At 37.8% G+C, this 26,031-nt stretch overlaps 2 protein-coding genes across 2 annotated transcripts in view; one reads left to right on the forward strand and one right to left on the reverse strand.

Annotated features, from left to right (window-relative positions):
• Window positions 1-2,802: 2,802 nt before the first annotated feature.
• Window positions 2,803-8,677, forward strand: SNRPF (small nuclear ribonucleoprotein polypeptide F). Its single transcript, XM_006743807.3, has 4 exons — window positions 2,803-2,938; window positions 4,122-4,247; window positions 7,889-7,953; window positions 8,545-8,677. The coding sequence occupies exons 1-4, from the start codon at window positions 2,936-2,938 to the stop codon at window positions 8,609-8,611; spliced, it is 261 nt and encodes an 86-aa protein (XP_006743870.1). The 5' UTR covers window positions 2,803-2,935; the 3' UTR covers window positions 8,612-8,677.
• A 96-nt stretch (window positions 8,678-8,773) lies between these two features.
• The window catches only part of CCDC38 (coiled-coil domain containing 38), a 37,802-nt gene continuing 20,544 nt past the window's right edge, over window positions 8,774-26,031 (reverse strand). The window contains exons 9-16 of the mRNA XM_081818983.1: window positions 24,681-24,770; window positions 23,923-23,980; window positions 22,305-22,374; window positions 20,333-20,484; window positions 18,912-19,047; window positions 13,359-13,564; window positions 11,254-11,347; window positions 8,774-9,828 (exon numbers count right to left, since the gene is read on the reverse strand). Coding sequence (XP_081675109.1) covers window positions 9,715-9,828; window positions 11,254-11,347; window positions 13,359-13,564; window positions 18,912-19,047; window positions 20,333-20,484; window positions 22,305-22,374; window positions 23,923-23,980; window positions 24,681-24,770 — 920 coding nt within the window. The 3' untranslated portion in view covers window positions 8,774-9,714. The remainder of the gene's footprint in view (window positions 9,829-11,253; window positions 11,348-13,358; window positions 13,565-18,911; window positions 19,048-20,332; window positions 20,485-22,304; window positions 22,375-23,922; window positions 23,981-24,680; window positions 24,771-26,031) is intronic.

Raw genomic sequence — 26,031 nt, forward strand, 5'->3', positions numbered from 1 at the left:
TATTTGATATATATATTTCTATGTATTTGATATAAATTGTATATATCTATAGTATTTATTTGTACTCTACTCAAACACATTTTAGGGACAGGCAGCATTGTGTAAAGGAAAAATCTTAGGCTTTGTAGACATTTCACCTTCTATATGGCCTTTAGCAAAATACATAACCTTCCTGAATCCGTCTCCTCATCTCTAAAATGGGGCTAATACTACCTACCTGGAAGTGTTGTATTAAATAAATTATATGAAATATCCTAGCATAACATAGCAGGCACTAAATATGTATTGGTTCCCTTCTTCTCAAAGAGGTTTTCAAGTTCCATGAGGGCAGAGATCACATGTTGATTTTATTCACCTCAATAAATATTTCTTGGTCATTTAACAAATTACTTTTTAGCTGTTTGTTTACCACTGGAATTTCTGGGTTATATGCTGAGCAGTAAAACCGAGGCCTTACCAAACTGTTCACCCTAATTAATAATTAGGGACCGTTTGCTCAGAATGTGCTCAAAATGTATTCTAGCTCATTGCAAAAAATATAAACCCCGTGTTTCCATCATATTAGAGCCAATTATTCTGATGGGTATTCTGTTGAGCCATATGCTAACCTGGCAAATATATACTTTTAAAATAATTATGCCTTTTAGCCCGGAAATTTTACTTCTAAGGATTTACTGTAAAGAATTAGAGATATACTCAGACTCATGTTCAAAAGTATGTCCAAAACACATTGTTTATAATGGGGGAAATGGGAACAATAAAATGATTAATAAACTAGCACATATAATACAAATTATGCATAATAGACCTTACACTACATTTTAGAAGAATATTTAATTATATGAGAATTTGCTCAATATAAAGTGAAGAAAACAAGTTAAGAACTATATGTCGATATCTTTTTTTTTAAAAAAGTGCATATGTTACAATAAATAATACACCAAAAAAGTAAAGTTGTTTTCTTTGGTGATACTAGTAATTTTTGTTTTAGAATTTCCTATATTTCCAAATTCTCACAAAATGTACATATGGTTTTTAAAATTCAAAAAACACCAATGACCTTATGCCCACTTTATTTTCAAAAAGGTAAGATTAATATTTAACGCGAGGATGAAAACCAACTTTAGGGACGCCTGGGTGGCTCAGGCAGTTAAGTAAGCATCTGACTCTTGATCTTGGCTCAGGTCATGATCTCAGGGTTGTGAGTTCAAGCCCTGAATTGGGCGTGGAGCCTACTTAAAACAAACAAACAAAAAAAACTTTGAACACAGCTATGTTTACAAAGATTATGGTAATACTTTTTTTCACTTCATTGAGAAAACAATTTTTTTAAAAATCAGACTTTTAAAGTATATATTGAGCTTTTGAAAGGTAACTTTATGAAGTACAAAAAGCAAAGAGTTTTCAGAGTGAAAGCCAGGTGGGTAGCCCTGATCAAGTTACCTGCTGAGCCATTTTCCTCATCTCTAAAATGGGAGCATAACACCCAAATCACCAGCTGTAAGATTTCCATGATAGCAATTGTGAAGGAGCCTGGCACATAGTAGGAACTCAGAGTCTATACAAAGTCTCAATGTTCATTAAATGATGGTCAAACTAAGGGAAAACCCATTGAACTTCGGGGTAAATAATTCCAACTGTTCGGCATAAACTACACCAAAAATTACTGTATTTTGTCAGTATTCTCCACCATTTTCACGGACATTAAAATAACAGTAAACATTCACTGAACCCTTAAATCCCAACCTCTTTCACATTATTTAATCCTCGCAAACCCTAAGGATAGCACTGTTTGTTTAATTTTTACCCTTTTTAAAAAAATTTTATTATGTTAGGCCATTTATAGCTGAGTAAACAAAGGTCTTTAGGAGGAGACAAAGGCCTTACGGGGTTAAGGAACTACCCAGCACCATCCCTAAGTGATGGACAGAGATTCTGACCTCAAGCTGCCTCCAAAGTCTTAGCCACTACCCACTAACCTACCACTCCATAGGCAACATTCAAACTTCAATTCCAAATCCATTTTTTTAGGGCCGCAAAAACGAAACGGAAACAAAAACAAAATTCAGCACTTCTCAAAGTGCTTATTCTCCAAGAACTGCATTTAGCATTTCAGATCCGAGAGAGCTGAAAGTCTGCCCCCCCAGACGCGGAAATCAGTGCGATTCTGATCAATACCGTTACATCAGAAAGATTAAAGACTGCGCCGGGTCTCTGGTGGCAAAGCAAAAGCAACAGAGAAACAGGGAGACCACCACACCATATTCTAGAATCACTTTGACCTCATCTAACTATATTCTGTACTTGACTTTCTTTGGTGAGTTTCACGTCTCTTAGTCTAGTCCTGCTTCTCCCATTTCCTTTAAAGTGGGCCGAAATAAGCGTTACAGAATAGAGAAGGGGACTGTGGTATAGAAGCCCCCAAATCACAGAATCTGTGGGAAAGTGAGCAAGAAACTCAAGAGCCAAGAATCCGTCCTCACGGTGTAAAATGGCAAGACAGCCCCATTAGCCATGCTGGCGAGAAATCATGTCCGCTCTATAGGATACACAGCCGAACCCTCGAGGCAGGTGAGCAGACGAGAAACCCGGACCCGCCTCCCTGCCTTTGCAGCCTCTCCGGGACCCTTTCCCGCCAGCGCTACTACTGAGGTTTCCCACAGGGCTGTGCGCCGCGCGGAAGGCTCGATCGCTCGCGCAACCACTGGTTGCCAGGAGACACTGCCCAGCCACCTCCTCCAATCAGGACGCGTCTCTCTGTGTCCAATCAGAGAAGCTGAGAGCTGTAGTCGGAGGTGAAAGGTCACGCTGCTGTTTGGCGGCCATTTCTCTGGAAGCTCCGCGATTCGCGCCCGGCGGGAGCTACGCCAGTCACGAGGGACGGACTACACCTGGGTCGGCGGCGAGTTTCCTGCATCATTTGCTTGTAGTCGCCATGGTAAGGAGGAGGAAGGGAGAGCAAGGGAGAGCGGTGACCAGCCTCGCCGGGCCTGTTGGTTGATTCGCGCGTTTCCCATTCATCCGCGTGAGGAGCCGTGCACCCGGTCTCCAGCCCCTTTCTCCCTGCTTTGGGGATCTGAGGCGCGTGCTCTCCTTCCGATGCCTTTCCCTCCCCAGTTGCAAGCCATCGAGGCATTTTAAGCAGAGATATCCCATGATAAAAATACTTGCCCTGTGGTAAGTTGGAGAAAAGAGTAAAAACTGGAGACCCATTAGGAGGTTATTGCCGTAGCTCCTCTGTTCTTTGACATCACTCTGAATATGCTAATTACCTTAGAGAGCTTTAGTAGTCAAGTTTCTTGGTTATTTTCTTTCTTCGGACTGATGGGTGAGCAGATGAGGGAAGGAAAAGTCTGAATTCACTGGGGGATACTACTACTGGTTTGCTGAATAAACAAACATTAAGTGATTGCCCATATGTATAGGCAGCTTTGCTAAATCAAATAAGACCCACAAGACCTAGCTCCTGGAATTCAAGTGAAAGACTGTCAAATGCCATCTGCCCCTTCCTTCCTTCTGTATCCTCATATTGGACTCTGACATCTCTGAATTGTTTGTGTGTCCCTGAGATCGCCTTGTTGTTTTACTCTTCCCTCCTTTTACATAGGTAGCCTCTTCTACCTAGAACAACCCCTTTTCCTTCTGGAAATACCTTTCATCCTTTAAAATGGAGGCATTACTTATTTTGGGCAACCTTTCCTTTTGACTCTGGATTGATTTGGTACCCTTATACATAGCATGTCTCCTCTTACAGTATAATGTCTATTGGTATGTGTTTTGCCTCTCTTCCTCCTACTGTGAGCTTGAGGACAAGGAGTGTAATCTGCATTTATTTTTTTTCACTGCTTTTACCTTGTTTCTTTGTAGCCTGGTACAATGAGTAATGTATAGTAGGTATTCATTGTGTAAGTGAATACTGAATGAAATTGCCTAACTGGGTATTTAAATTTCTCTTATGCTTTTCAACAAATAGAAGTGAAAATTATGTAGTAAAGTGAGAGTGAGTCAAGAACTTGCTTTATTTGGATACCATAAAATATTGGTGATTTGGTAGAGGGGAGTAGGTAATGGAAACTGAGCTAAGGAAAAATAATTGAGTCCTGTTTTTGTTCTTTGTGCAGAGTTTGCCTCTCAATCCCAAACCTTTCCTGAATGGATTAACAGGAAAGCCAGTAATGGTGAAACTTAAGTGGGGAATGGAGTACAAAGGGTACCTGGTATCTGTAGATGGTTATATGAACATGCAGGTAAGCTGAAGAGATAAGAATCATTAAATTGTATTTATTTTGCTCTACCTTAACTCCTCAAAGGTTTACTGTGATTTATAAGAATGAAATCAACCAAAGTGACAAACATAAAACAAAATTCAGAAACAAAATCAAGGTCAGGGAGGATATAATAACTGTGATAAACTGTGTATGAGGCCTGTAAAACCAAAATTCAGCCACAGAATTGACTTCTAGTGGTTAAAATAAAAAGAACTCCGATATTTGAGTCACAGTGGCATAAGGAAGACACAAATGAGGTTTTTGTTTTGTTTTGTAGAAAAGGCAAAACTCTCCCAACATTTAGTTCTGAAAGAAATTTTACTTTTTTTTTCTGAAAGAAATTTTCAAGTGAATTTCTTCGGTCTTTTAATGAATGCTAAAGACATAAAATCAAAGTAATTCAATAAAAGCATTTCTTGAGGGAGAAGACAGGCCAAACCAAAGGAATTGATGAACTGTGACTGAATGTCTGTTATGCTAGCTTCTGTAAATGTTTAGGACCAGGTGTTTTTGTTTTTAAAGATTTATTTATTTTAGAGAGAGAGTGCCGGGGGGATGGGCGGTGGATGGGAGAGAGAATCTTAAGCAGACTCCCCGCTGAGCTTGGAGCCCAACGTGCAGCTCCATCTCATGACCCTGAGATCATGACCTGAGCTGAAATCAAGAGTCAGATGCTTAACTGAGCCACCCAGGCACCCCTTGTTTTCTTTTTGTAATTGTAAAATATAGCTAACATAAAATTTACCACTTTGACCATTTTCAAGGGTAGAACTCAGTGACATTAAGTGCATTCATATTATTGTGCATCTATCACCATTAGCGATTTCTGAAACTCTTATATCGTCCCCAACTGAAACTGTACCCATTAAAAAATAACTCCCCTTTCCCTCGGCCCTTGGTAAATGTTATTCTTTCTGTCTCTGTTCTAGCTCATATAGCAGAATCCTATAGTATTTGCCCTTTTGCGTCTGGCTCATTTCATTTAGCATAATGTTTTTAAGGTTCATCCATGTTGTAGCATGTATCAGAATTTCATTCCTTTTAATGACTGAAATAATATTCCATTGTATGTATATACCACATTTTAATCCATTCTTCTGTTGGTATACATTTGAATTGTTTTCCGCCTTCCGGCTATTATGAATAACGCAACGACCATGGGTGTACAAATATCTGTTAGAGGTTCTTCTTTCACTTCTTTTGGATATATATCCAGAAGTGGAATTGCTGGAATTTTCTGAGGAACTGCCATACTGTTTTCTATAGCAGCTGTATCATTTTACTTGCCACCAGCAAAGCGTAAAGGTTCCTGTTTCTTCACATCCTCACCAATACTTGTTATTTTCAGTTTCTTTGATAGTAGCCATCCTCATGCGTGTAAAATACCTCATGGTTTTGATTCGCATTTCCCCAGTGATTAGTGATATGCGATCTTTATGTGCTTATTGGCCATTTATATATCTTTTTTGGAGAAATGCCTGTTCATGTCCTTTGCTCCTTTAAAAACTGGGGTGTTTTATTTTTTTGTTGCTTAATTGTAGTAGTTTCCAGCCAGGTTTTTGACGAAAGAGTCTGAAGTTATATTTTCCTGAAGCATAGGTATTTATGTGACTGATTAATGGCCGATGGATTTTAAAGATTACTTGGGTGGTCAGTCCAAGTATGACTCCCAAGTATTCCATACTGGTAGTACTTGTAGGAAGAGTACTAACAGGGGCACTTGTAGGCAAAAAGCTGAGATTTTCCTTAATTTAAGAGGTTACCACTTAAACAGATGATGCTTAGGTCCCCAAAGTTCTTATAGAGCATGGTTTTGGCCTGGAAAATTCCTCAAGCAGGAATCATTTACCAAGGCCATAGAAAAATCTGAAGAGTATACCATTCTGCTGAAAATGTTCCAGACTTTGATAGTGGTGGTGATTATACAACTTTATGAATATATTAAAAACCACTGACTTGTACACTGTAAAAGTGAATTTTATGCTATGGGAATTATATCGCAATAAAAGAAAGAAATAAAGAATACCCATGGAATATTTGGTTTTAGAAGTAATGTAGTTCCTGGTGAGCCTGCCAGAGTTGTGAAATGTATCTGAGTAGCCACATTAATGATGTTTTTTAATTTATTTATTCAGCAAATGTTTATTTTTTTTTATTTTTTTTTTTTAAAGATTTTATTTATTTATTTGAGACAGAGAGAATGAGAGACAGAGCATGAGAGGGAGGAGGGTCAGAGGGAGAAGCAGACTCCCTGCCGAGCAGGGAGCCCGATGTGGGACTCGACCCCGGGACTCCAGGATCATGACCTGAGCCGAAGGCAGTCGCTTAACCAACTGAGCCACCCAGGCGCCCTTCAGCAAATGTTTATTAAGAGTCCATGATGTGCCTGGCTCTGTGTATACACCAATGAATAAAACTAAGTCACTACTTTCGAGGAGTTTGTGTTGTAGTAGAAGATGGTAATATAATGTGATATCAGGTAATGATAGACACTATGGAGAAAAAGAAAGCAGAAATGGGGTAGTGACAACAGTGTGCAGTGTTAGATAGGATAGCCAGCGAAAGGTTCTCTGAGGAAGTAAATTTAAGCAGAGAAAGGATTGAGTGAGCAACTGAAGAGCGTATCAAAGAAGGAAGAGCATCTCAGTTTGAGGGAACAGAAGTACATAGGCCTTGTGGCCAAAACTTGCTTGGTATGTTGAAGGCATGGCAAGAAGGCCAAAGCAGAGGCACCTGGGTGGCTCAGTTGGTTAAGTGTCTGCTTTCAGATCAGATTCAGGTCGTAATCCCAGGTATCTGGGATTGAGCCCTGCGCCCCGGGCTCCCTGTTCAGCGGGGAGCGGCTTCTCCCTCTCCTCCCAACTTTGCGCTCTGTTGCTATCTCTGTCTCTCTTAAATAAATAAATAAAAATTTTTAAAAAAGGGCCAAAGCAGAATGATGTAGGGGAAGAATGATAAAAAGGTTGGAATGGTAGTCATAGAGAGCCCTTTAAGTGATTGTGATTTCTAAAAGTAACAAAGTTTATTACCTGTATGTGGAAGGAAACCTAAACATTTTGATGTAAAATTAGAGTTTCCTGAAATAACTATAAAGGTCACTCTGAATTGTTTAACTTTCTCTTAAGAACTTATTTTGCTCTCTTTGTTAGCACATAATTAAAAAAATTACTATTCAGTTCTTTGGTTTGGGTGTTCTAATATAAAAGTATTTGATAATTTAGCCATAGATTTTGTACTCTGAATTTTGTAACTTTTTTATAACTGAATTTTTGGAAACCTTTAAAATCACAACTTATTCATAAATTAGAGACTGTTTTCCTCAACATATTGTTTTAATGTCTAATAGAAAGAAATGTTACATAACTAAGAGATTTAAAAAATTATGTTGAAACAAGCTTTATTACATATTCTACATCCATCAATGTTAACTTAACAGAATGTTTATATGAAACCCAGAAGTACTATAGTAGTAAAAGAAAGCTAATCTATTATAGGTAATTGTTGGTATAGAAAGGTCTCAGTTAATAAGTTCTCTCACCAATATTACCTAATATTTTAGGTAGTGTTACACTATTTTCTTCCTGTGTTACTATACTAATATATTTTCTTTTGATTTAAAGCTTGCAAACACAGAAGAATACATAGATGGAGCATTGTCTGGACATTTGGGTGAAGTTTTAATAAGGTAACAAAACAGCAGTAGTATATATAAGGAATGACTGGAGAGCATTAGAAATACCTGTTTAAATAGACAAATGCCTCAATTTCAGAATCACTTTAAATCACTATTAACATATTCTACAATTAAACTTAAAGAATTTTGAAATCCTTAAACTTGTCCAAGAAGATGGAAATTTTTTGGAGTTATTCATCCTTAAGATTTTTCTAGTGATGATAGTAAACTTTCTAGCTTGTAGCTGTAACCTTTTTCAGTGGTTTTAGTTGCAAGAGCTTGGTTTTGAATTTCAGTTGGATCTGGCCGCTGTTAGGGATTTTTGTTATATTCATTTTCTTGAACTAGAGTCACACTTTCAAATTTGAGTCATTCCTTGTGGAAGATCATAAAGATACTATTTTATAACATCCACTGGGTGAATAAGTGCCATGGGCTTTTTAACAAATCAATGGTGAAAACATTTTTTAAAAAAGAAAGAAATGATACATTGTAAATTTAGCATTCAGTATTTTTATAATCAAAAATATCTAGCAATAGTAATTCAGATTTTAATGTGGTTTCCGGTTGGAACAACAAAATGGATTGTTTTTCTATTTACAGGTGTAATAATGTCCTTTATATCAGGGGTGTTGAAGAAGAAGAAGAAGATGGGGAAATGAGAGAATAGCATCTTTTGTGGGGAATTTTTTTTATATATATTTCTAGACAATAAACATTTTTTTTTTCAACTTGACTCATGAACTGTTCCTATTCAGATATTTAAATGTAGAGCTCAAATGTTGAAACAGTTGAAAGATTATTCGGAATTAATACTTTAAGAGCCATTCAGCTTCATTCAAGTTGGTTTTCTTTTGTAAGCTCAGTAATCTTTTTTTCTACAGGGGAAAATTATATGCTTCATAAACATTTATGAAGGTGAATTTCAGCCCTTTTCTTGTAATTCTATATTAACTGAGACCTTTTAAAAACAACTTTCTTTTAAAGTTATTTTTGAACAACTTTTGACATGTATTAAGTTAAATATTTTCTTAGAATTAATATATACTGTTTTATTTTACTTAGTAGCTAACAAATTACATGTTAATTCTATGTCAGTGTAAGCTAAGTAATGTACATGTTACAGCTAAAATTGAAACATCACCTGAAAATTAAAATGATTGTGGATATAGAGCACAACAGAAATTGTGAACTGATATTTAGGCTAAAAGCATTTGGTTTGTTCACTTAAGAGAATTAAGTGTTCTGAACAGAACTCCTTAATGTGAATTAAAAGCCAGTCTCACAGTTAAATTCTGAGGATAGTACTAGTGGTTTTCATTTATGTTTTAAACTTCTCAAAACCATTTAGAGTTATACATTGTTAAAATGTATACTCCACAGTGATAAAATATATACTATGAACTGTGAACTGGTTGAAAACAAATTAGGTCATTTAAAGTCCCATGTTGTCAGAGAATGCCATTATTGCACTTTAATGGTCATTCACCACATAGTTACACCAGTAAAGTAAACTTTGGATGTGTATCCCCAACTGGGACAACTCAAAGATAAAAATGTTTAGCTGTATGGAATTTTACTTAGTATATGATAATAAAAGGCTTCAACAAAAGAAAATAACTCCCATTCCCAATCCTATAACCACTAGAATAAGTGCTGTCTTCCTCAAATTGCTTAGACCTGCATATGGGGCAGAATACTGCCATTAATGGAAACCAGAATCTACAAAATATGCCTAAAAAATTCTGGTAATAAATGTCTTACTGCTTCTATTCAAGTGAAAAAATATTCATCCTCTAGTGATTTTGTTCTTGTATCCTTGACTAAAAGTAGTTCATGTTTGTTACCAGATGGCGGTTTTGAGCGATAGACAAGTCGTCTTCCCAGCTGAAACAAAAGAAAAATACTTAATATTTTTTAGCGTAACTATGTTCTGTTGAAACATAAGTAAAATAATATTAACTTGATTTTTCCAAGGAATAACATGACTCAAAATAGTAAATAATCACAGTTACAAAGGGATTGATAACCTAATGGGTGTCCAACATGCTAGGCAGAATTAAGTAACAAAGAGAGCACCATAGAATGCAGGAGACCGAGCGGTTAGGTTTCATGGGAAAGCTGGGAGATTTAGGTAGTCCTCTAAAAGCCTATGTTTCAGATACAGTCGGCCTAGAAAAGCACCATGTTTGAGACCAACATTTCATTTCTCAGGGCCGTAGCAAGGCTCTCCTCCATTGGTTAGAAGAGATCATTTTCCTCTGCTGAACACCAATTGACTGGCATTTAAAAATTCTATTAGATAAAAACTTGAGGAAACCATGTACATCTTCTTAAACACTAGTAATCTTGTTGGCTCTTAGATGTGTTCCCACCAGGAGAGGCTTAGGGAAAGCCCTTGATTTGTACCTATTCATTCTCTGGGGCATATACTCAAGTATATTATACTACTAATTATTTTTCTCTTTTAGTCTTTTTTCCCCTTCCTTTATGTATTTATTTGGTTTTGCTTCTATCTCTAAATTTGTGTAAATGAAATGGATGAAAATGAGATTTGATGGAATATCTCCACTGTGTCTCAAAAGAGGCACTATCACTATGTGAGACTGTCGCCTGCATTGCAGAATTTGACATTCCTGGCCCATGAGAATTAACAATGGCAGTCTTCCCCATCATTTTATCAACAAAAATGTTGCAATATAAAGAACCTTGACTTCTGGTCCTGGACCTGCTGCTAAATCTGAAGTGACTCTGGGTGAATCATTTTAACATCAACTATTAATCTCATTATTTTTTATAAGGTGAGGATTAGAAGACCCTTCCAATTATATGCAGTTCTCTGGATTTGCTGTCTCCATTGCTGACTGAAAATAGCAAGGCTCATGGCTATTATTTGTAAGAAGAAGATACACATAAATACATAGACTATTTCCAGAAGGATGCAGATGAAACTTTAAGAGATTGCATCCAGGGAAGGGAACTAAGGATGACTTAATTTTCACTAAATACTCTTGTATCTTTTGCACTTTGAGCCGTATGCTTGTTATTATGTATTCAAAAAATTAAAGAAAAAACTACCTGGTTTCATGAATCTGGAGCTAAAGAAAAAGAGGAGAGGGGAAAGGTTTCTTTCACTGAAAAGTGCGTCTAAGGAGAACTATAGACCCAGAAATTTGAATTATCCTCAAAGTTAACAGGGAATCAGAGACGAATCAAAGCTGGATAAATTATATGAATTAGGTATTTTGTTTTTATACCACAGAAGCACTCACATATTGATGTAGCTGGACCAATTGGTAACAAAACACAAACCTTTTTCTTTGGTTGTGCTACTGCTCTTTCCAGAGCAGCTCTTAGCCTTTCCTCCTGGTGTTTTTGTTTTTCTTTGATTTTCTCTTCACGTAACCTGTCAAAAAAGGAAAACATTCTTGTAACTATAAATCACAGAAAGTAAAAAAAGACCTACATTATTTTTGGGTAATAAACTGCCTAAATATTATAAGATCTCCCTAAGAGTTAAATTAAAATAATAATTCACCTTCACCCATACTATGGCTTTTGAATATTCAGGTGAAATCTCAACAACAGATCCCATTTGTGTTAAAATGGGAGAAAATTGCTTGTCACCATTTTGGAAGAATTAAAATCTACCCAGATCTTGGTCTAAAACAAGCACCTCAGCAAAGCCTTCTTGTCACTCCACTTATATTTGAGCACTTCACAGTTAATGTGTACAAGGCCTCTTGAATTAACAGACCCCCCAGTAGCCTTTTTACTAAAGTATAATGTGCAGAAAAGTACACAAACCACAGTTATATATATATATAAAACAATGAACTATATACATATATATAGTTCATTGAGTTACCACAAAAGCGTACTTTTCCAGTTAACCTTTCTGAATGGTATCCTGAAATTAAGACCAAGAAATGCTGTTTGTCTTGTTCTCTTTAGGGTTGTTGTGAGGATAAAATTAAATGAAATGACCTATGTAAACTGTCCAGGCCAATGCCTGGTGCAGAATAGACCTCAATAAGTGATAGCTATTTTATGGACTTAAACAGTTATAACATTTACTGAACATTTTTTATGCAAAATTAGGTGTCAGGTACCTAGGAAAAAACAAAGTTCTCTTTTTGATAAGAAGTATAAGTAATTGGAACTAGGTTCATACATCACTATTGAAAATAAGTTGTAATTACAATTCAATGAGAATATATTTCCGACTGTAGAAAAGATCCAAGTGGTGTTAATGTAATCAGCCATAGGTCATCTTACAGAAGGAGTGATTTTTTTTTTATAATTAAAAAAAAATTTTGTTTTAATGAAATGCCATCAGGATCACCTTAATGTATTCTGGACTTTGTTTTGATATGGGGGAAACCATATCCCCCCATATACCAGTAAGCCGTAATAAAATATCTAACACTAATGCCTAATGTTTGAATACTTACTATGTGCCAAGCACAAACCCTATGAGATAAGTATCATCATTACTGCCATTTTACAGATAAACTGAGGCTTAGGAGAGGTTATGTGCCCTACCTAAGGTCACAGAGATTGTAAATGGCAGAACCTGCATTGAAGCCAAGCAGGTCAGCCATAGTGCTCGTCTCCCTCTTAACTTTTTTTGTTACTGTTGTTATGACATGAACAATATTCCACCTATAGGCATTCTCTACATGCCACATTATACTAGGGGTCATAATATTTATAATCATTGCCTCAAAAGTAGTTACCCTTATTTAACTCGGTATGGAAGTTTGTAAATCAGTGCATTCTCCTGGAAAGGCAGGCAGGCAAGGATGTGGGTATGTCGGGGTGGGGAGGGGGTGCTGTTCCAGGGATGATAATCCTCATGAAGTTGTCTTGAGGAATGAATGAATTAATGTGTAGATGCTGTGTGTGTAAGTGTCGCCAGTTATGCACTCAGAAGAACCCTCCTTGCATGGCTCTGACTTTCAAACAATTCCTTCATATATAGTCTCCTTGCAGTGAAGGGCTCCTAATTCTATGCCTCGGGCCCTCCACTACAAGTGCAATTCCTCTTCCACAAGATAGCTCTTCAAAAATAATAAGTAGTGAATATTCATTCTGAAAATCCATTTTTTTCAGGCTAAAATGACCCTTTACCCATCTCAAACTAGATCAGTTGTTGCCTCAGTGAACTCTCCTTCACAGTGCTCATTGCTTGGTAATGACACATTATTTCATAAGAATATTTGATGAATGTGTCTTCACATTAAATAATAGCTCTGAGAAGGGCAGGTCTGGGTTTGGGTCTACTACATCTTTATTGCAGTCCTTGCCATGTAACAGGGGCTTGCTCAGTGTTTGTGGAATCCCAGCAAGAACAGTTTCTCATCTCATTAAGTCATTCACTACACTACACTTCTATCATAAGATATTGACTGTACTTTTGCCGCCGTTCTTTCTGTTTTATCCTCTCAATTGCCTCCACATTTTCTTTGGGAATGGATTCAATGAGATCACTCAGTTCTACCAGGCGAGACTCTACTTTTACCAGCTTTTGAACTGGGTTGAGGCTGCCAACATCAGCATCTCCAATGCAGACTTTGTATACTTGATTAATTTTTTTGCTAAGAGAGTCTATCAGTTTTTCCTGAGATTGAAAAGAAAAGGGGAGCAGAAAACATAACATCTCATCACTATTTTCTCGTTCATTCAATAAATGTAAAGTTCCATTTTACTATATTATAATGAAAAGGCTCTTATATGATACTACGTATTTCTTTTTAAAAGAAAAACTTTAGGGGTGGCTGGGTGGCTCAGTCGGTTAAGTGCCTGACTTTGGCTCAGGTCATAATCTCAGAGTCCTGGGATTGAGCCCGCATGCTGTGGGGTGGGCTCTCTGCTCAGCAAGGAGTCTACTTGTCCCTCTCCTTCTTCCTTTGCCCCTTCCCCTGCTCATGCTCTCTCTCTCTCTCTAATCAATAATCTTTAAAATAGAAGAAAAACTTTAATATAACATAGAACGGTGAGAAAATGCAGCAGTGATATATCATAATTTATAGTTAGATCATTACTGTAGTAACACCTTGGACTATTTTCTTTCAAAAATAATTGCATTCTAGGTATAAAAAGCAATTTTATATGACAGTATCTTTTCTTGAGTGTTTTTATGTACCTGATTCCCTGAGTATTCAAGTAGAGGCAATGTATACATACATTTTAAATCCTTTTTTTTTTTTTTGACACTCCAGTGCATTTCCTTGCAACACAACATGTGAGCTCTGTTTGTTTTGTTTTGTTTGCACTTAACTACTCTTCATTGCTGAAACTACAATCATCCTGTATGAAAGCTATTTGCGTACATGCCTTGTTTCCCCTTCTAGACTGTAAGCACCTGGAGGGCAGGAGTTATTTCTTATGTTTACACTTAACTAAAACAGCACCTTGCACATAACTATGCACTTCATAAATGTTTGCTGAATAAATGACTGCATGCATTCTCTCAGAGGAAAAAAAAGTTACAAGCAAACAGATTGCCAGGTTGACCTACAAAGTCTTTTAAGGAGTTTAATTTTCACTCTTGCCATTGGAAGCCGTTGGAGTATTCTTGTCTAAGCAGAGGCTTAGGCCAAACCTTGCTGATCCCTGTACCTGGCCACTGCGCCGTTTTAACTGTTGGTAGATACGCTCGAGCTTGTAGGTAACGTGTTTCGGGACCAAATAACTCTCAGCCTCTTTCTCCACCGTGAACCCGGCATTCGCAGTTAAGAGGATCTCAATAAACTGCTGGGCAAAGTAAATCGTTCTCCAGGTAGCATCCTGCCCAAATTCCTGCTTCTGCTCGAGAAGATGAGAATCATCATGAAGCCAAGGACAAATAACACTCAAGACAGATGTGGTGCCAGGAACCATGGGAAACCCCTCCTGGAATCACAGACTCCTTACAGAGCCACCAACACTTAATTACAAGTCAAGATCTGTTACCAATAGTTAACTTCCAAGAGCTTGTCTCTCCCACCTCCTGGTTTAATCACCTTTCTGATGTCCTGTTTACCACTAAGCACCCCTTTTTTTCTCTCACACTTACTGTATTTCCTGTTATATTAAAAACATGCTCCTTTTTACACCTGAAACTGATAAACCTTGTTTACTGGAATTAAAATTCACTTTAAAAAAAAAATCCTCCTTTTAGAAAACTTGGAAAAGCACAAAGAAATATTAAAGGAAAAAGTAAAAGAAAAAAGCAAAAGGCCTATTTGCCATAAAGCTCTTTTTTGCTCTCCCTTTCTACATAACATTTATTATATTTCTTATATATCAGTGTATTCCTTTTAGAAAACTTTAGAAATACAGAAAGCTATAAAAGGGAAAATAAAAGCAATCCACCCATCAAGGAGAAGTATATATTGGGTATGTAAAAACAATCTTGCTGTAGTGGGAGTCCTATTTTTAAAAATATTTTGAACCCTGGTTCTGAGAAAAAAAAGCAACTTTTAATATGAGAATGGTTAGTAGTTGATGAAAATTTCTGAAGGAGAGCTCTTGAACACTTAGAGTCTTAGAGGTGATGGGCAGTGGCCTTTCAGGATGTCTTTTTTCCAGAATGCCTTTTTTTTTTTTTTTTTAAGTTCTCCTTGTGAAACAGGAAAGGAAAAGACAAGGAGAGATGTTTCCTTAAGATAACAAGATAAGAACAGCATAAGAAATAGGATTAGGGAATGAGGTTAAGGAATAAATATTCATGTATGAGAAAAAGATTAAGGGCCTGGCCCAACAGAGCCGAAGGGAAAGGAAAAAGGGAGCTCACGGTCCAGGCCTACTGATGATGGAGAAGTGAAGCGTCCAATCTCTGGAGCTGCCACCAGATGGCAGACCCAGCCCAGAGTCCCTCGGAGGAGGGGCTGCCCGGGAGGCTGCAAGGGATGGGAGGAGCTGTTGCTCTGAGAGGTAGAGTCGGCCAGAATTGTGGAAGACCAAAACTGATAAGTAAGGACTGGATGCCTTCCGACAGTGAATGAGAAGTGATCTGACCAGAGTAATGTTGAGGAGTAATTATATCAACATTGGATAGGGGAGCAGGAGATGTCTCGATGTCATTTAAAGGATTCTGTAATTCTAACCCATGTCACATTCTGCTGGGTGCTGACTGCAGGCAACTCTCAATTGAACTAGATCAGCCCCATTTGAAAGAGTAAAACAAGGGGTGCCTGGGTGGTTCAGTCGTTAAGCGTCTGCCTTCGGCTCAGGTCATGATCCCAGGGTTCTGGGATCAAGTCCCACATCGGGCTCCATGCTTAGCAGGAAGACTGTTTCTCCTTCTCCCACTCCCCTGCTTGTGTTCCTGCTCTCGCTATCTCTCTCTGTCAAATAAATAAGTAAAATCTTTAAAAAAAAAAGGAAGAGTAAAACAAGAGATGAATACATCCTGCCGATTGCACAATAGCTTACATCCCATTTCATGTTCAAGGAAAACAGATAACTGCTACACAAAATAACGTGGATGAATCTCACAAACATAATTTTGAGAAAAAGAAGCCAGATAAGCCAGACATTACATGATTCCATTTATATAAAGTTCAAAACATGAAAGCTAATTGATGGTAAGAGAAGTCAGGATTGTGGTCACCTTTGAAGGATTGTAGAGACTGGAAAGGGGGTGTGAGGGAGGCTTCTCAGGGGGGTTATAATGGTCTATTCCCTAATCTGGGGGGGTGGTTTACATGGGTATATTCACTTTGAGGAAATTTTTTAAGAGAATTTATAATTTACCTTATAATTTGTGTGCTTTTCAATATTACATTATACTTGAATTTTAAATTTTATTTTAAAAGTAAAATATTGAGGGCATCTGGGGTGGCTCAGTCGGTTAAGTGTCTGCCTTTGGCTCAGGGCATGATACCGGAGTCCCAAGATCAGAGTCCTACATCCGGATCCCAGCTCAGCGGGGAGTCCGCTTCTCCCTCTGACCCTCCCCTGTCTCGTGCTTTCTCTCTCACTCAGATAAATAAATAAAATCTTAAAAAAAAAAAAAAAGTAAAATATTGAATCAGTAAGAAATGTTTTTAGGGATTAGATAGGAGTGTGGAAGTTTAGAATAAAATACTGATTTTATAGTTACCAATCCAAAGTGATGATTTATGAATATCAAAATTAGATAAAGCTGTTTACTCATAAAGGATTATGTTTTGCCCATTTTGGGATCTGAAAGAATGGGAGTGATTCTAAGAATACTTTTCCCCTGTCAATTTTCCTGCTTTGTCCCCCCTTTTCCACACTAGCATTTCACATCTCTAGGAGTCACTATGAATTATTAGGCCCATTTTCCCAGAGTGTGCAATATACTTGAATGCCAAAATTATACTTGTGACCAAAATTTATCTTTTAAAAAGTAATTTTCAGATCAATTCTGCCTACTCTGTTTAGGGATCTGGTTGCCTCAAAATTTAAGAGTATTGAAAATGTTACTGTTTTATATAGCTGTCCTAAACCTGGATGAAAGGAGTTTGGTTGGGGGAGGGTGAAATATCGCTGATATTTATCTGACATTTTTTATGTCAGTCAGCTTCAGAATTATTTAAAACAATGAAGGGTGGAAGCACCCCAAATGTCCATCAACGGACAAATGGATAAACAGAATGTGGAATATAAATGCAATAGAATATTATTCAGCCATAAAAGGAATTAAATTTTGACACATGCTACAACATGGATGAACCTTGAAAACATTATGCTAAGTGAAAGAAGCCAAACACAAAAGGACGATTATTGTATGACTCCATTTATGTGAGGTACCTAAAAATAGGCAAATTTATAGTGACAGAAAGTAGGATAAAAGTTACCAGAGGCCAGGAAATGGAGGAATGGAGAATTACTGTTTAATGGGTACAGAGTTTCTATTTGGGATGATGAAAAATTCTGTAAATAGATGGTTGTGATGGTTACACAATACTGCAAATATATGTAATGTCCCTTAATTGTACACTTAGAATGGTTAAATGGTAAGTTTTGTTACATATATTTTACTACACACACACACACACACACAAGGTTTATAAAAAGCCAATGAGGAAGAACTGAAAGGTGGCTGTCATCACACTTCCTGCTCTAACAAGGTATGACCCCATTCCCTCCTAACTAAGGACACTATAGCACCCTAGGAAATGTGTGTGTGTAAATGAGTCATAAATAACTTTTGCTTTTGTAACCTTGCCCATCCTATGGTTAGGGAGGATAGTCTTCTGAATGAGTTCCCCCAGATCTACCTCTGTTTGAAAATCAACCATAAATAATAACCATAAATGTGTTATTAGCCTCACATATGAGATGTGAATTTTTATTTCATTTGAGATTTTTTACAAGGAAATCAATGCTAGTTGGAGTTTGTTGTGGGTCTAGAAACTAATCATTCATTCAACAAACATTTATTGAGCACCTACTTTATAGGGACACTTAACATACCTAACTAGGAAAGCTCATACAATCCCTGCCCTGGAGGGGTCTGCACCCAGCTGGGAGACATGCACACCCATTAGTGTGTGTCACCAGAGGCTCCAATAATGGATCTATATATGCAAGAGAGGCCAAAATCTATTAGAGGCTCAGTGCTGGGCAGGTATTCCATTCAGTTTTGATTCAGTGCCTCCCCTGTTAATTACTTGCTCTTCAAGTTACTACCAAATGATCATAGGTAATGAACTACTTCATGTATATACACTCTAAAAGAAATGTATCTATAGGGGGAAAAAATCTCAGCATCACACCTTGTAATAATTGGAGCAACATTTTAAGAGAACCCCAATGCTAATTTGAATACTTTCTACTATGTAAATTGACTATTGCATACTGACATGATAATTCCAAGCTGGTTTTCTGCCTCTATCATCAACCCAGGATTTGTGGTATGCTTTAACTCCCCATTCCAATGCTTAGGGGACAGGGAATGCACATTATTATTAACATGAGACAAAATAAAATTACCAAAGGCAAAGCAGGATTACCTGAGTGTCTGATTTAAATTCTCCAAAACTAAATAGCCTGGACCTTAATTCCAGTTCTGCTGCTTTTTCCTCTTCTCTCACACAGCTAGCCTTAAGCATTTCCTTGTGCTCCAGAAGAAACTCTATGTTGCTATTTCTGTTGCAAAAGAAGAAAGAGACCCTTGTCTGTAATTTGTGGTTTGGAAATAAATCATCAGTCAGGAATTTCAACACTTTCCATATCATGTGTCAACATCCTATATCTAGCAAGCCAAATATGAGTTTATAGTTTAAGACATTGTCAGTACATTCAACTTTTCAGGTAAAATGAGAAGAGTAAATGCATAGATGCTGCTTTTAACTTGCACCAGGAAGCATGTTCTTCCTGTGGTTCCCCCAGAGCCCCCAAATAACAGCAGAGTTGATGTGTCAGGAAGCCAAGTTGTGGTGTGACCTAGAGATAGATTCTGTTCTGGCATAGATCCCCTTTTCCTGCCCAACCATACCCACCTCGTCCCCAAAATTCATATTGTAGGGTTGGGGCACCATATGCTGTAAGGATTGTGAGAGAGGAGACAAGGATGAAAAGGATACATTAGTGGTACTGGGTGGCTGTGAGATCGTGATTTGTAGGGTCTTAACTTTTGAGTAAGTTAATTTGTTCAAAGTTCAGTGTAGTTTGACCTACTGTTCGAAAAGATTGCCATCTTTTGGCCCAGAAAACTCTTCCTAAAAAGGCTTTACACATTTTTATAATGGGTAGATAAACAGATTTATCCTCTGCAATTTGAAGCTATTTGCCAATAGCGTCCAATATTACTTCCAATTATATAAAACTTTACAGAAGGAATTTTTTGAGTCATCAAATCCAGCCTCCTTCCCCTTACAGAAATCCCTTTTATGAGAGCCCTGCTGTATCTACATATGTATGTTATAAAATGCTCTAATATTTAAGTCACATAACTTTGCTGAGAGTCACGACCAAAGAAAACTGCAGTGATTAGCATTATCATCCAAAGCCTGATTTGATTAGCCAGATGGTAGAGTGAAAACTGCACCAAACAAAACTTAATGAGTTGTGGAATCACTATGCTGTATACCTGAAACTAATGTAACACGTATGTCAACTATACTTCAATAAAAAAAAAAAAATTAAGGCAGTACCTTTTAATTCTTTATAATCTTTCAAACTGCCTTTCATTATTGCTAGCTAGGAAAATATTTTGACAAGTGTAAGGAAGTAGAGACTAAAACTAAAGTCAGTCTACTCTGTGTAAATATAACTTCTACATTTTACACCCTACAATGTAAATTATTATTAATAAAAATCCCACCCTAAAATCAGAGAGACCCTGAGGAAGGTTCACACAGGAATAAGTTGGATTCTGTCTCTGGTCAGAGACTGCTTAAGATAATAAATCTACTTGTTCTTAATAACTTACATCTTATCCTGTATAAGTTTTTCTCTTTTATTTACATCTTCAAGATTTTCATCTACATCTTGGGAATACTGTACCAAAGTTAGATTCTGCTCTTCCAGCTCTGTGAGGACTTGAAGTAACTCTTCTGGTTCTTTGAAATAAAGCTCTGGCTCCTAATCAATCAGAAATGAATATAATTCACTTAAAAATATGCTACTTTTGCACATATGACTTATCTAGAAAAATACAGTGGGGAAAAGGAATGCCATTCTGATTATGAGGAGCATGGGCAGAGAATGGCAAAGGAGCCTATTTCCATGAGAGCTGGCCTTCAGGAAGAGGACATTTATGGTTCTTGGGGAGATGAAAGGTATTATAGAAGGGAAAAAGGAAGGTAAGGAAAATAGAAAGAAGAAGGGATGGAGCAGAAGAGGAGACCAAGGCAGGAAAAAAGGAAAGATGGTTCTAGGGAAAGGCAGGAAAGGGAATAGAAGAAAGAAAAAGGAGGCTAAGTGAAGGTCATTTTCTCTCCCCATTTAATTTTATATTTTACAAAAACTTCATAAATATACGTATTACTTTAACTAAATTTAATTTTTAAAAAGATGACTTGGGTATTTGTACACCATGTTCATCATATTTACTATAGCCAAAAGGTGGAAGCAACCTAAAGGTCCACTGATGGATGAATGGATAAAGAAAATGTGGTAAATCCATACAATGGGATATTATTCAGCCTTAAAAAAGAAGGAAATCCTGGCACACACTACCACATGAGTGAACCTGGAGGACAATAGGTTCTGTGAAATAAGCCAAGTTACAGAGAGAAAAAACTGCATGATTCCACTTTTATGAGGTATCTAAAGTAATCAAACTCTTAAAAAGAACCGTGGTTGCCTGGGCTACAGAGAGGGAGAATAGCGGAGTTCAGTGGGTACAGGTTTCCATTTTGCAAGATGAAAAAGTTCTAGAGATCTGTTGCACAACAATGTGCATATAGTTAACTATACTGTACATTTAAATTTAAAAATAGGACGGGGCGCCTGGGTGGCTCAGTCGCTAAGCGGCTGCCTTCGGCTCAGGTCATGATCCCAGAGTCCTGGGATCGAGCCCCCCATCAGGCTCCCTGCTCCGCGGGAAGCCTGCTTCTCCCTCTCCCACTCCCCCTGCTGGTGTTCCCTCTCTTGCAGTGTCTCTCTCTGTCAAATAAATAAATAAATAAATAAATAAATAAATAAATAAATAAACAAACTTAAAAAAATAAAAATGGTTAGGACGATAGATTCTATGTTACTTTTTTTTTTTAAGATTTTATTTATTTATTTGAGAGAGAGAGAGAGAGCACAAGAGGCGGTAGGGTTAGAGGGAGAAGCAGACTCCCCGCCGAGCAGGGAGCCCGAAGCAGGACTCGATCCCCGGACTCCAGGACCATGACCTGAGCCGAAGGCAGTCGCCCAACCAACTGAGCCACCCAGGCGCCCTATGTTACTTTTTTTTTTTTTTTAACTATAATTTAAAAAAAAGATCACTTGTATAAGATGTGTTATATGTAATAATGGATGGTGTTTTGAAATGTTTTTTGTTCCTTGTGAGTTTCTGTGGTTATATTCAGGATGGGGTTAGCTCAAAGTCAGTCTTGTAAAATAGAGGGCTGTTTTGCTGAAGGTTGATTTATCTTACGGTACAGCTACACAGCATATCTCAAGCTCCAGTAAAATGACAAGCAATCAGGAAGTGACTGTTTTATTCTCTACAGGACTACTGTAGAGAATATATGTATCTCCTAAATTATTACCTTCTTATAAACATTTTTCATAATATGCTGACAAAGATGAACTATAGATGCAACTGGGAAACAGTGTCAAAATCATAGTTTCTTCTGGAAAGTTGTGTAATATTTGGAATAGGAAATTTTAATTTTAAAAGAAAAAAATGAGCACTTATACTTTTCATCAAACACAATATTTAAATCAAAAAAAGATAATCTGGTTACCAGATCATAGTCCATATCATCGTCTAAAAAGAATTCCAAACTGTCTTCTGAACTGATACTCTCAGCGTGGCTGTAAAAGAAAGAAAATGTCTGATTTCTGAGCCATTTTCAGTCAACAGATTTGCTTCATTTCTAATTGTCTTTGGAACCTAACTATAACATAGTCCTTTTCAATAGCCTTTTTAGCCTTTTAGGGAACTGCTGTTTGCAGGAATCAATGGATTCCACACATATGCAAAAGAAAATCAGATTCCATCCGGATAAGGGTGACATATGCAAACAAGTGAGACCACAAGGAAAGGCCAAACCATATGGTACCAATTATTTGAGGTGCATTTATAAGAAATCTTTTTAAAGAAACACATGACAAGCTACATTGCTGCATCTGTTTTGTTCCTTTTAATGCAGTCTTGACAAACTAAACATGTGCTCTAGTGCTCAAAACAAAGCTTGTTCCCGGAGTAATACAATATTTCTCTTCTGAAGAGCGGATTTTACTTTTTAAAATATCTTCTGATCAGATTGGTTGGGGGGATGGGGGACGAGGTACACTCAAAGAATAACTATGTGGTTTGCATAGCAGCTCTGGAAAAATCCTTTAAGAAGGATAAATTGAAAATGATTGGAAAATTAAAGAGGCAGAGACTAGGGAGAGTAAGGTGGCTGTTGGTGTGATCTAGGTAATTAACTTATTGGTAAGGATTCAGGTCAACAGTAGGCTGTTGGTGGTTAAGTTTTGGGGGAGTCAAAAGTTACATGCAGATTTCTGATGGCATAGGGGGTTGGCACTCCTAACCCCCATATTGTTACAGAGTCAACTATATATGGACACACTACAAATTAACTATTCAGTCATTGAACAACATCCAGATTGTTTCCAGTTTGGGGCTATAAAGAATAAAATTGCTATAAATATATTTGTGCAATTTTTTGTGTGCACATCATTTCCATTTCTCTGGAATAAATGCCTAGAGTGCAATTGCTGAGTTGGATGGTAGGTACATACTTAGTTTTTAAAGAAACTGCCGATTTGTTTCCCAGAGTGGCCACACCATTTTACATTCCCACTAGCAACGGAACAAGGGATCCAGTTTCTCTACATTCTCATCAGCATTTACTGTTTTCATTATTTATTTTAATTTTAGCTCTTCTGATAGATGTATATATCGCATGGTGCTTTTTTTTTTAAAAAGTTACATAATTTTCTTAAATAGCCAGGGTTGAGAACTAGCAATTTATGAAATAATGAGTATGAATGAGGTAACAATCAAGTAAGGGACAAAACAAAAAAGCTTATGGTCGGATTGCAGCAATTTTGAATGACATGGTAAAACTGCAAACACAGGGGTCAGCAGAGTAGCTTAGTAAACAATTGGGCAGTGGCTCTGCGAGAGGGCAGGCAGTTACTGCCAACAGTGGCAGGCACTCGTCAAAGAATGCACGGAGGCCTCTGGGAGTTTAGCCACCTCAGGAGCACCCGGAAATGGCAACCACTACCTCCAGTTATCTGTTAGGACGGGTATGCGTATGTGATATCTGTGTTGAAGAAAGCCTAAAAGGGATATTTTCTGAAAAACACTCACAGTTTCCAAGAGAGTTAATCAAGTAGGTACCGTACCTTGATAAGGATGATTTCTTATTCTCTATGGTTAGAGTGGGCTTCTTGTGTGGTTTTCCTGTTCAAAACGTCCAGGCGAAGTCCACATCATTTGTGATGGTGGAGGTGAAAAGAAATAACGTGGAATTAGAAATGAGTCCTTGTTATTTGGTGCAAGATAATCATTTTTTCTGCATGGGTATGCCCATTCTTTTTATTATTATTAGAATGATAATCATAGAAAGTGGAGCGAGCTCCTCTATTCTACTGAAATTGGGTTCCAAGCCTAAGAATAAAATCAAAGGCACTGGTTGCGGTGGGGGGGGGGGGGGCGGGGTGCGGTGCAGGGTACATATTGTCAAAAACATGATATAACTATTGATAGTCCCAAATCAGGGGCATAAATTGTGAAATATAATATAATCATGGTTCTTTTTTTACCTAACCATATATATTTCATATGTAATGACAGACTTTTAAAAATCAAGGCAAAAAATAAAAATGGTGGACATTTGAATTGTTACATCTTGTGGAGGGGATGACTTGTGCCAGGTTCTCTGCCTCTGATTTCTGTGCCTGTCCTGTCCATTCATCCTCTCCAAGTCTTGTAATCATGTCAGAGAGAAAGAGATGGAATTCCTAGCTCCCAAGGATTACGGGTGATGTGGACACCACCTTTTGTTTTCCAGGTTAGCTCATAGGTCCCAGATTTCCAATTTGAGATGGGCACCTTCTCTGGTTTTACTTTTGTGAATGAAGTCCCAAATCTCTGGTGTTACCTTGGCGACCTCTTTCCATGTAATAGTCATCTGAAAATGATACCTTCCCGGCATCCTCATTACTGCCCTCTGTTTTCGTTGTATTTAATTCTAGAAATGAAAACAAAAGGGAGAGAGATGGGGGGAGAACACTTCTAAGAATGAGAGGTTTGTCTCATGGTGAAGGTAGAGTTACTGTGAGAACTTACAAGGACAGAAATATAGGATGGGGACATTGTAACAAGCAAATGTATGATGCTGACGGCAAGGGCTGGTCTCTGGACCAGGCAGAATGGAGGGGAACTGACCTGCAGGGCATGAGGAGGTCTCTATTTCCTGCATCAGTCAATAGCCTGATAACTTCTATAATCCCCGTGTCAGCCATTCACTCCTCTGGACTGAGGGACTCATTGCTTTCTGAGCATCCTCTAGTTAAAGGACAAGTCTAGGGGCATTGAATTTTAAGCTGCTAAATGCAATTACTTCCTGATTTTCCTTTCTATAGGTTTTCTCTCTTGTCAGTGTATTGAGTTTAACCAGGTGCCATCATTGTGCTCACTACTCAAAATAGTCATGTACAAATGATCTAATTCAGCCACAGCAAAGTGAGCTGTGACAGCCATCACTACTGTGCTGGTAACTGTTTAACCATCGCCTCTCCGGAAGATTTCTCCCTGGTTTGCAGTTTACTGGCTTCTATGGGGTAAATGCTCTTACCCCAGAGTCTCAGGATCACCTCTCAGCTGAAGACTCTGCAGAGAACTCTCTGTGTAGCTCTCTCTTCTCCAGTACTCTGCTCTGGGAACTCCAGCCTCCCTACACCCTTAGCTCTGTCCTTGCAATTCATGGGGACTGCTGGGCTCGTCCTCCCTCTGCTGCATCCTGGAAATGCTCCCCAGGCACTATGCTGAGGCCATCATTTGGCTCATCTCATTTGTCTCTCCTCTCTCATGGATCGTTCTGCTTCTCTTCTTGGTGCCTGATGCCTGAAACCTATTGCTTCATATATTTTTCAGATTTTTTTAGGCAGGAGGGTAAGTCTGGTCCATATTACCCAAATGTTGCTAGAAGTGGTAGTTTTCCTCTTTGATTTGTAACCCCATTTAATCACTTACTTGATTCTTATATATAATAGATCTATTTTTGGTCCATTGAGCTGACTTCCTAATACCAGTACCATGCGGTGTTAATTTCTGAGACTCTGATAATATATTATATAATACTTTAAAAGATTAGTAATACTGGGGCACCTGGGTGGCTCAGTGTGTTAAGCAACTGACTCTTGATTTTGGCTCAGGTTATGATCTCAGTCAGGGTCCTGAGACGGAGCCCCACATTGGACTCCATGCTCAGCAAGGAGCCTACTTGGGAT

This window comes from Leptonychotes weddellii, chromosome 5, assembly GCF_054177405.1.
Source record: "Leptonychotes weddellii isolate Sample4059 chromosome 5, ASM5417740v2, whole genome shotgun sequence".
Lineage (NCBI taxonomy): Eukaryota > Metazoa > Chordata > Mammalia > Carnivora > Phocidae > Leptonychotes > Leptonychotes weddellii.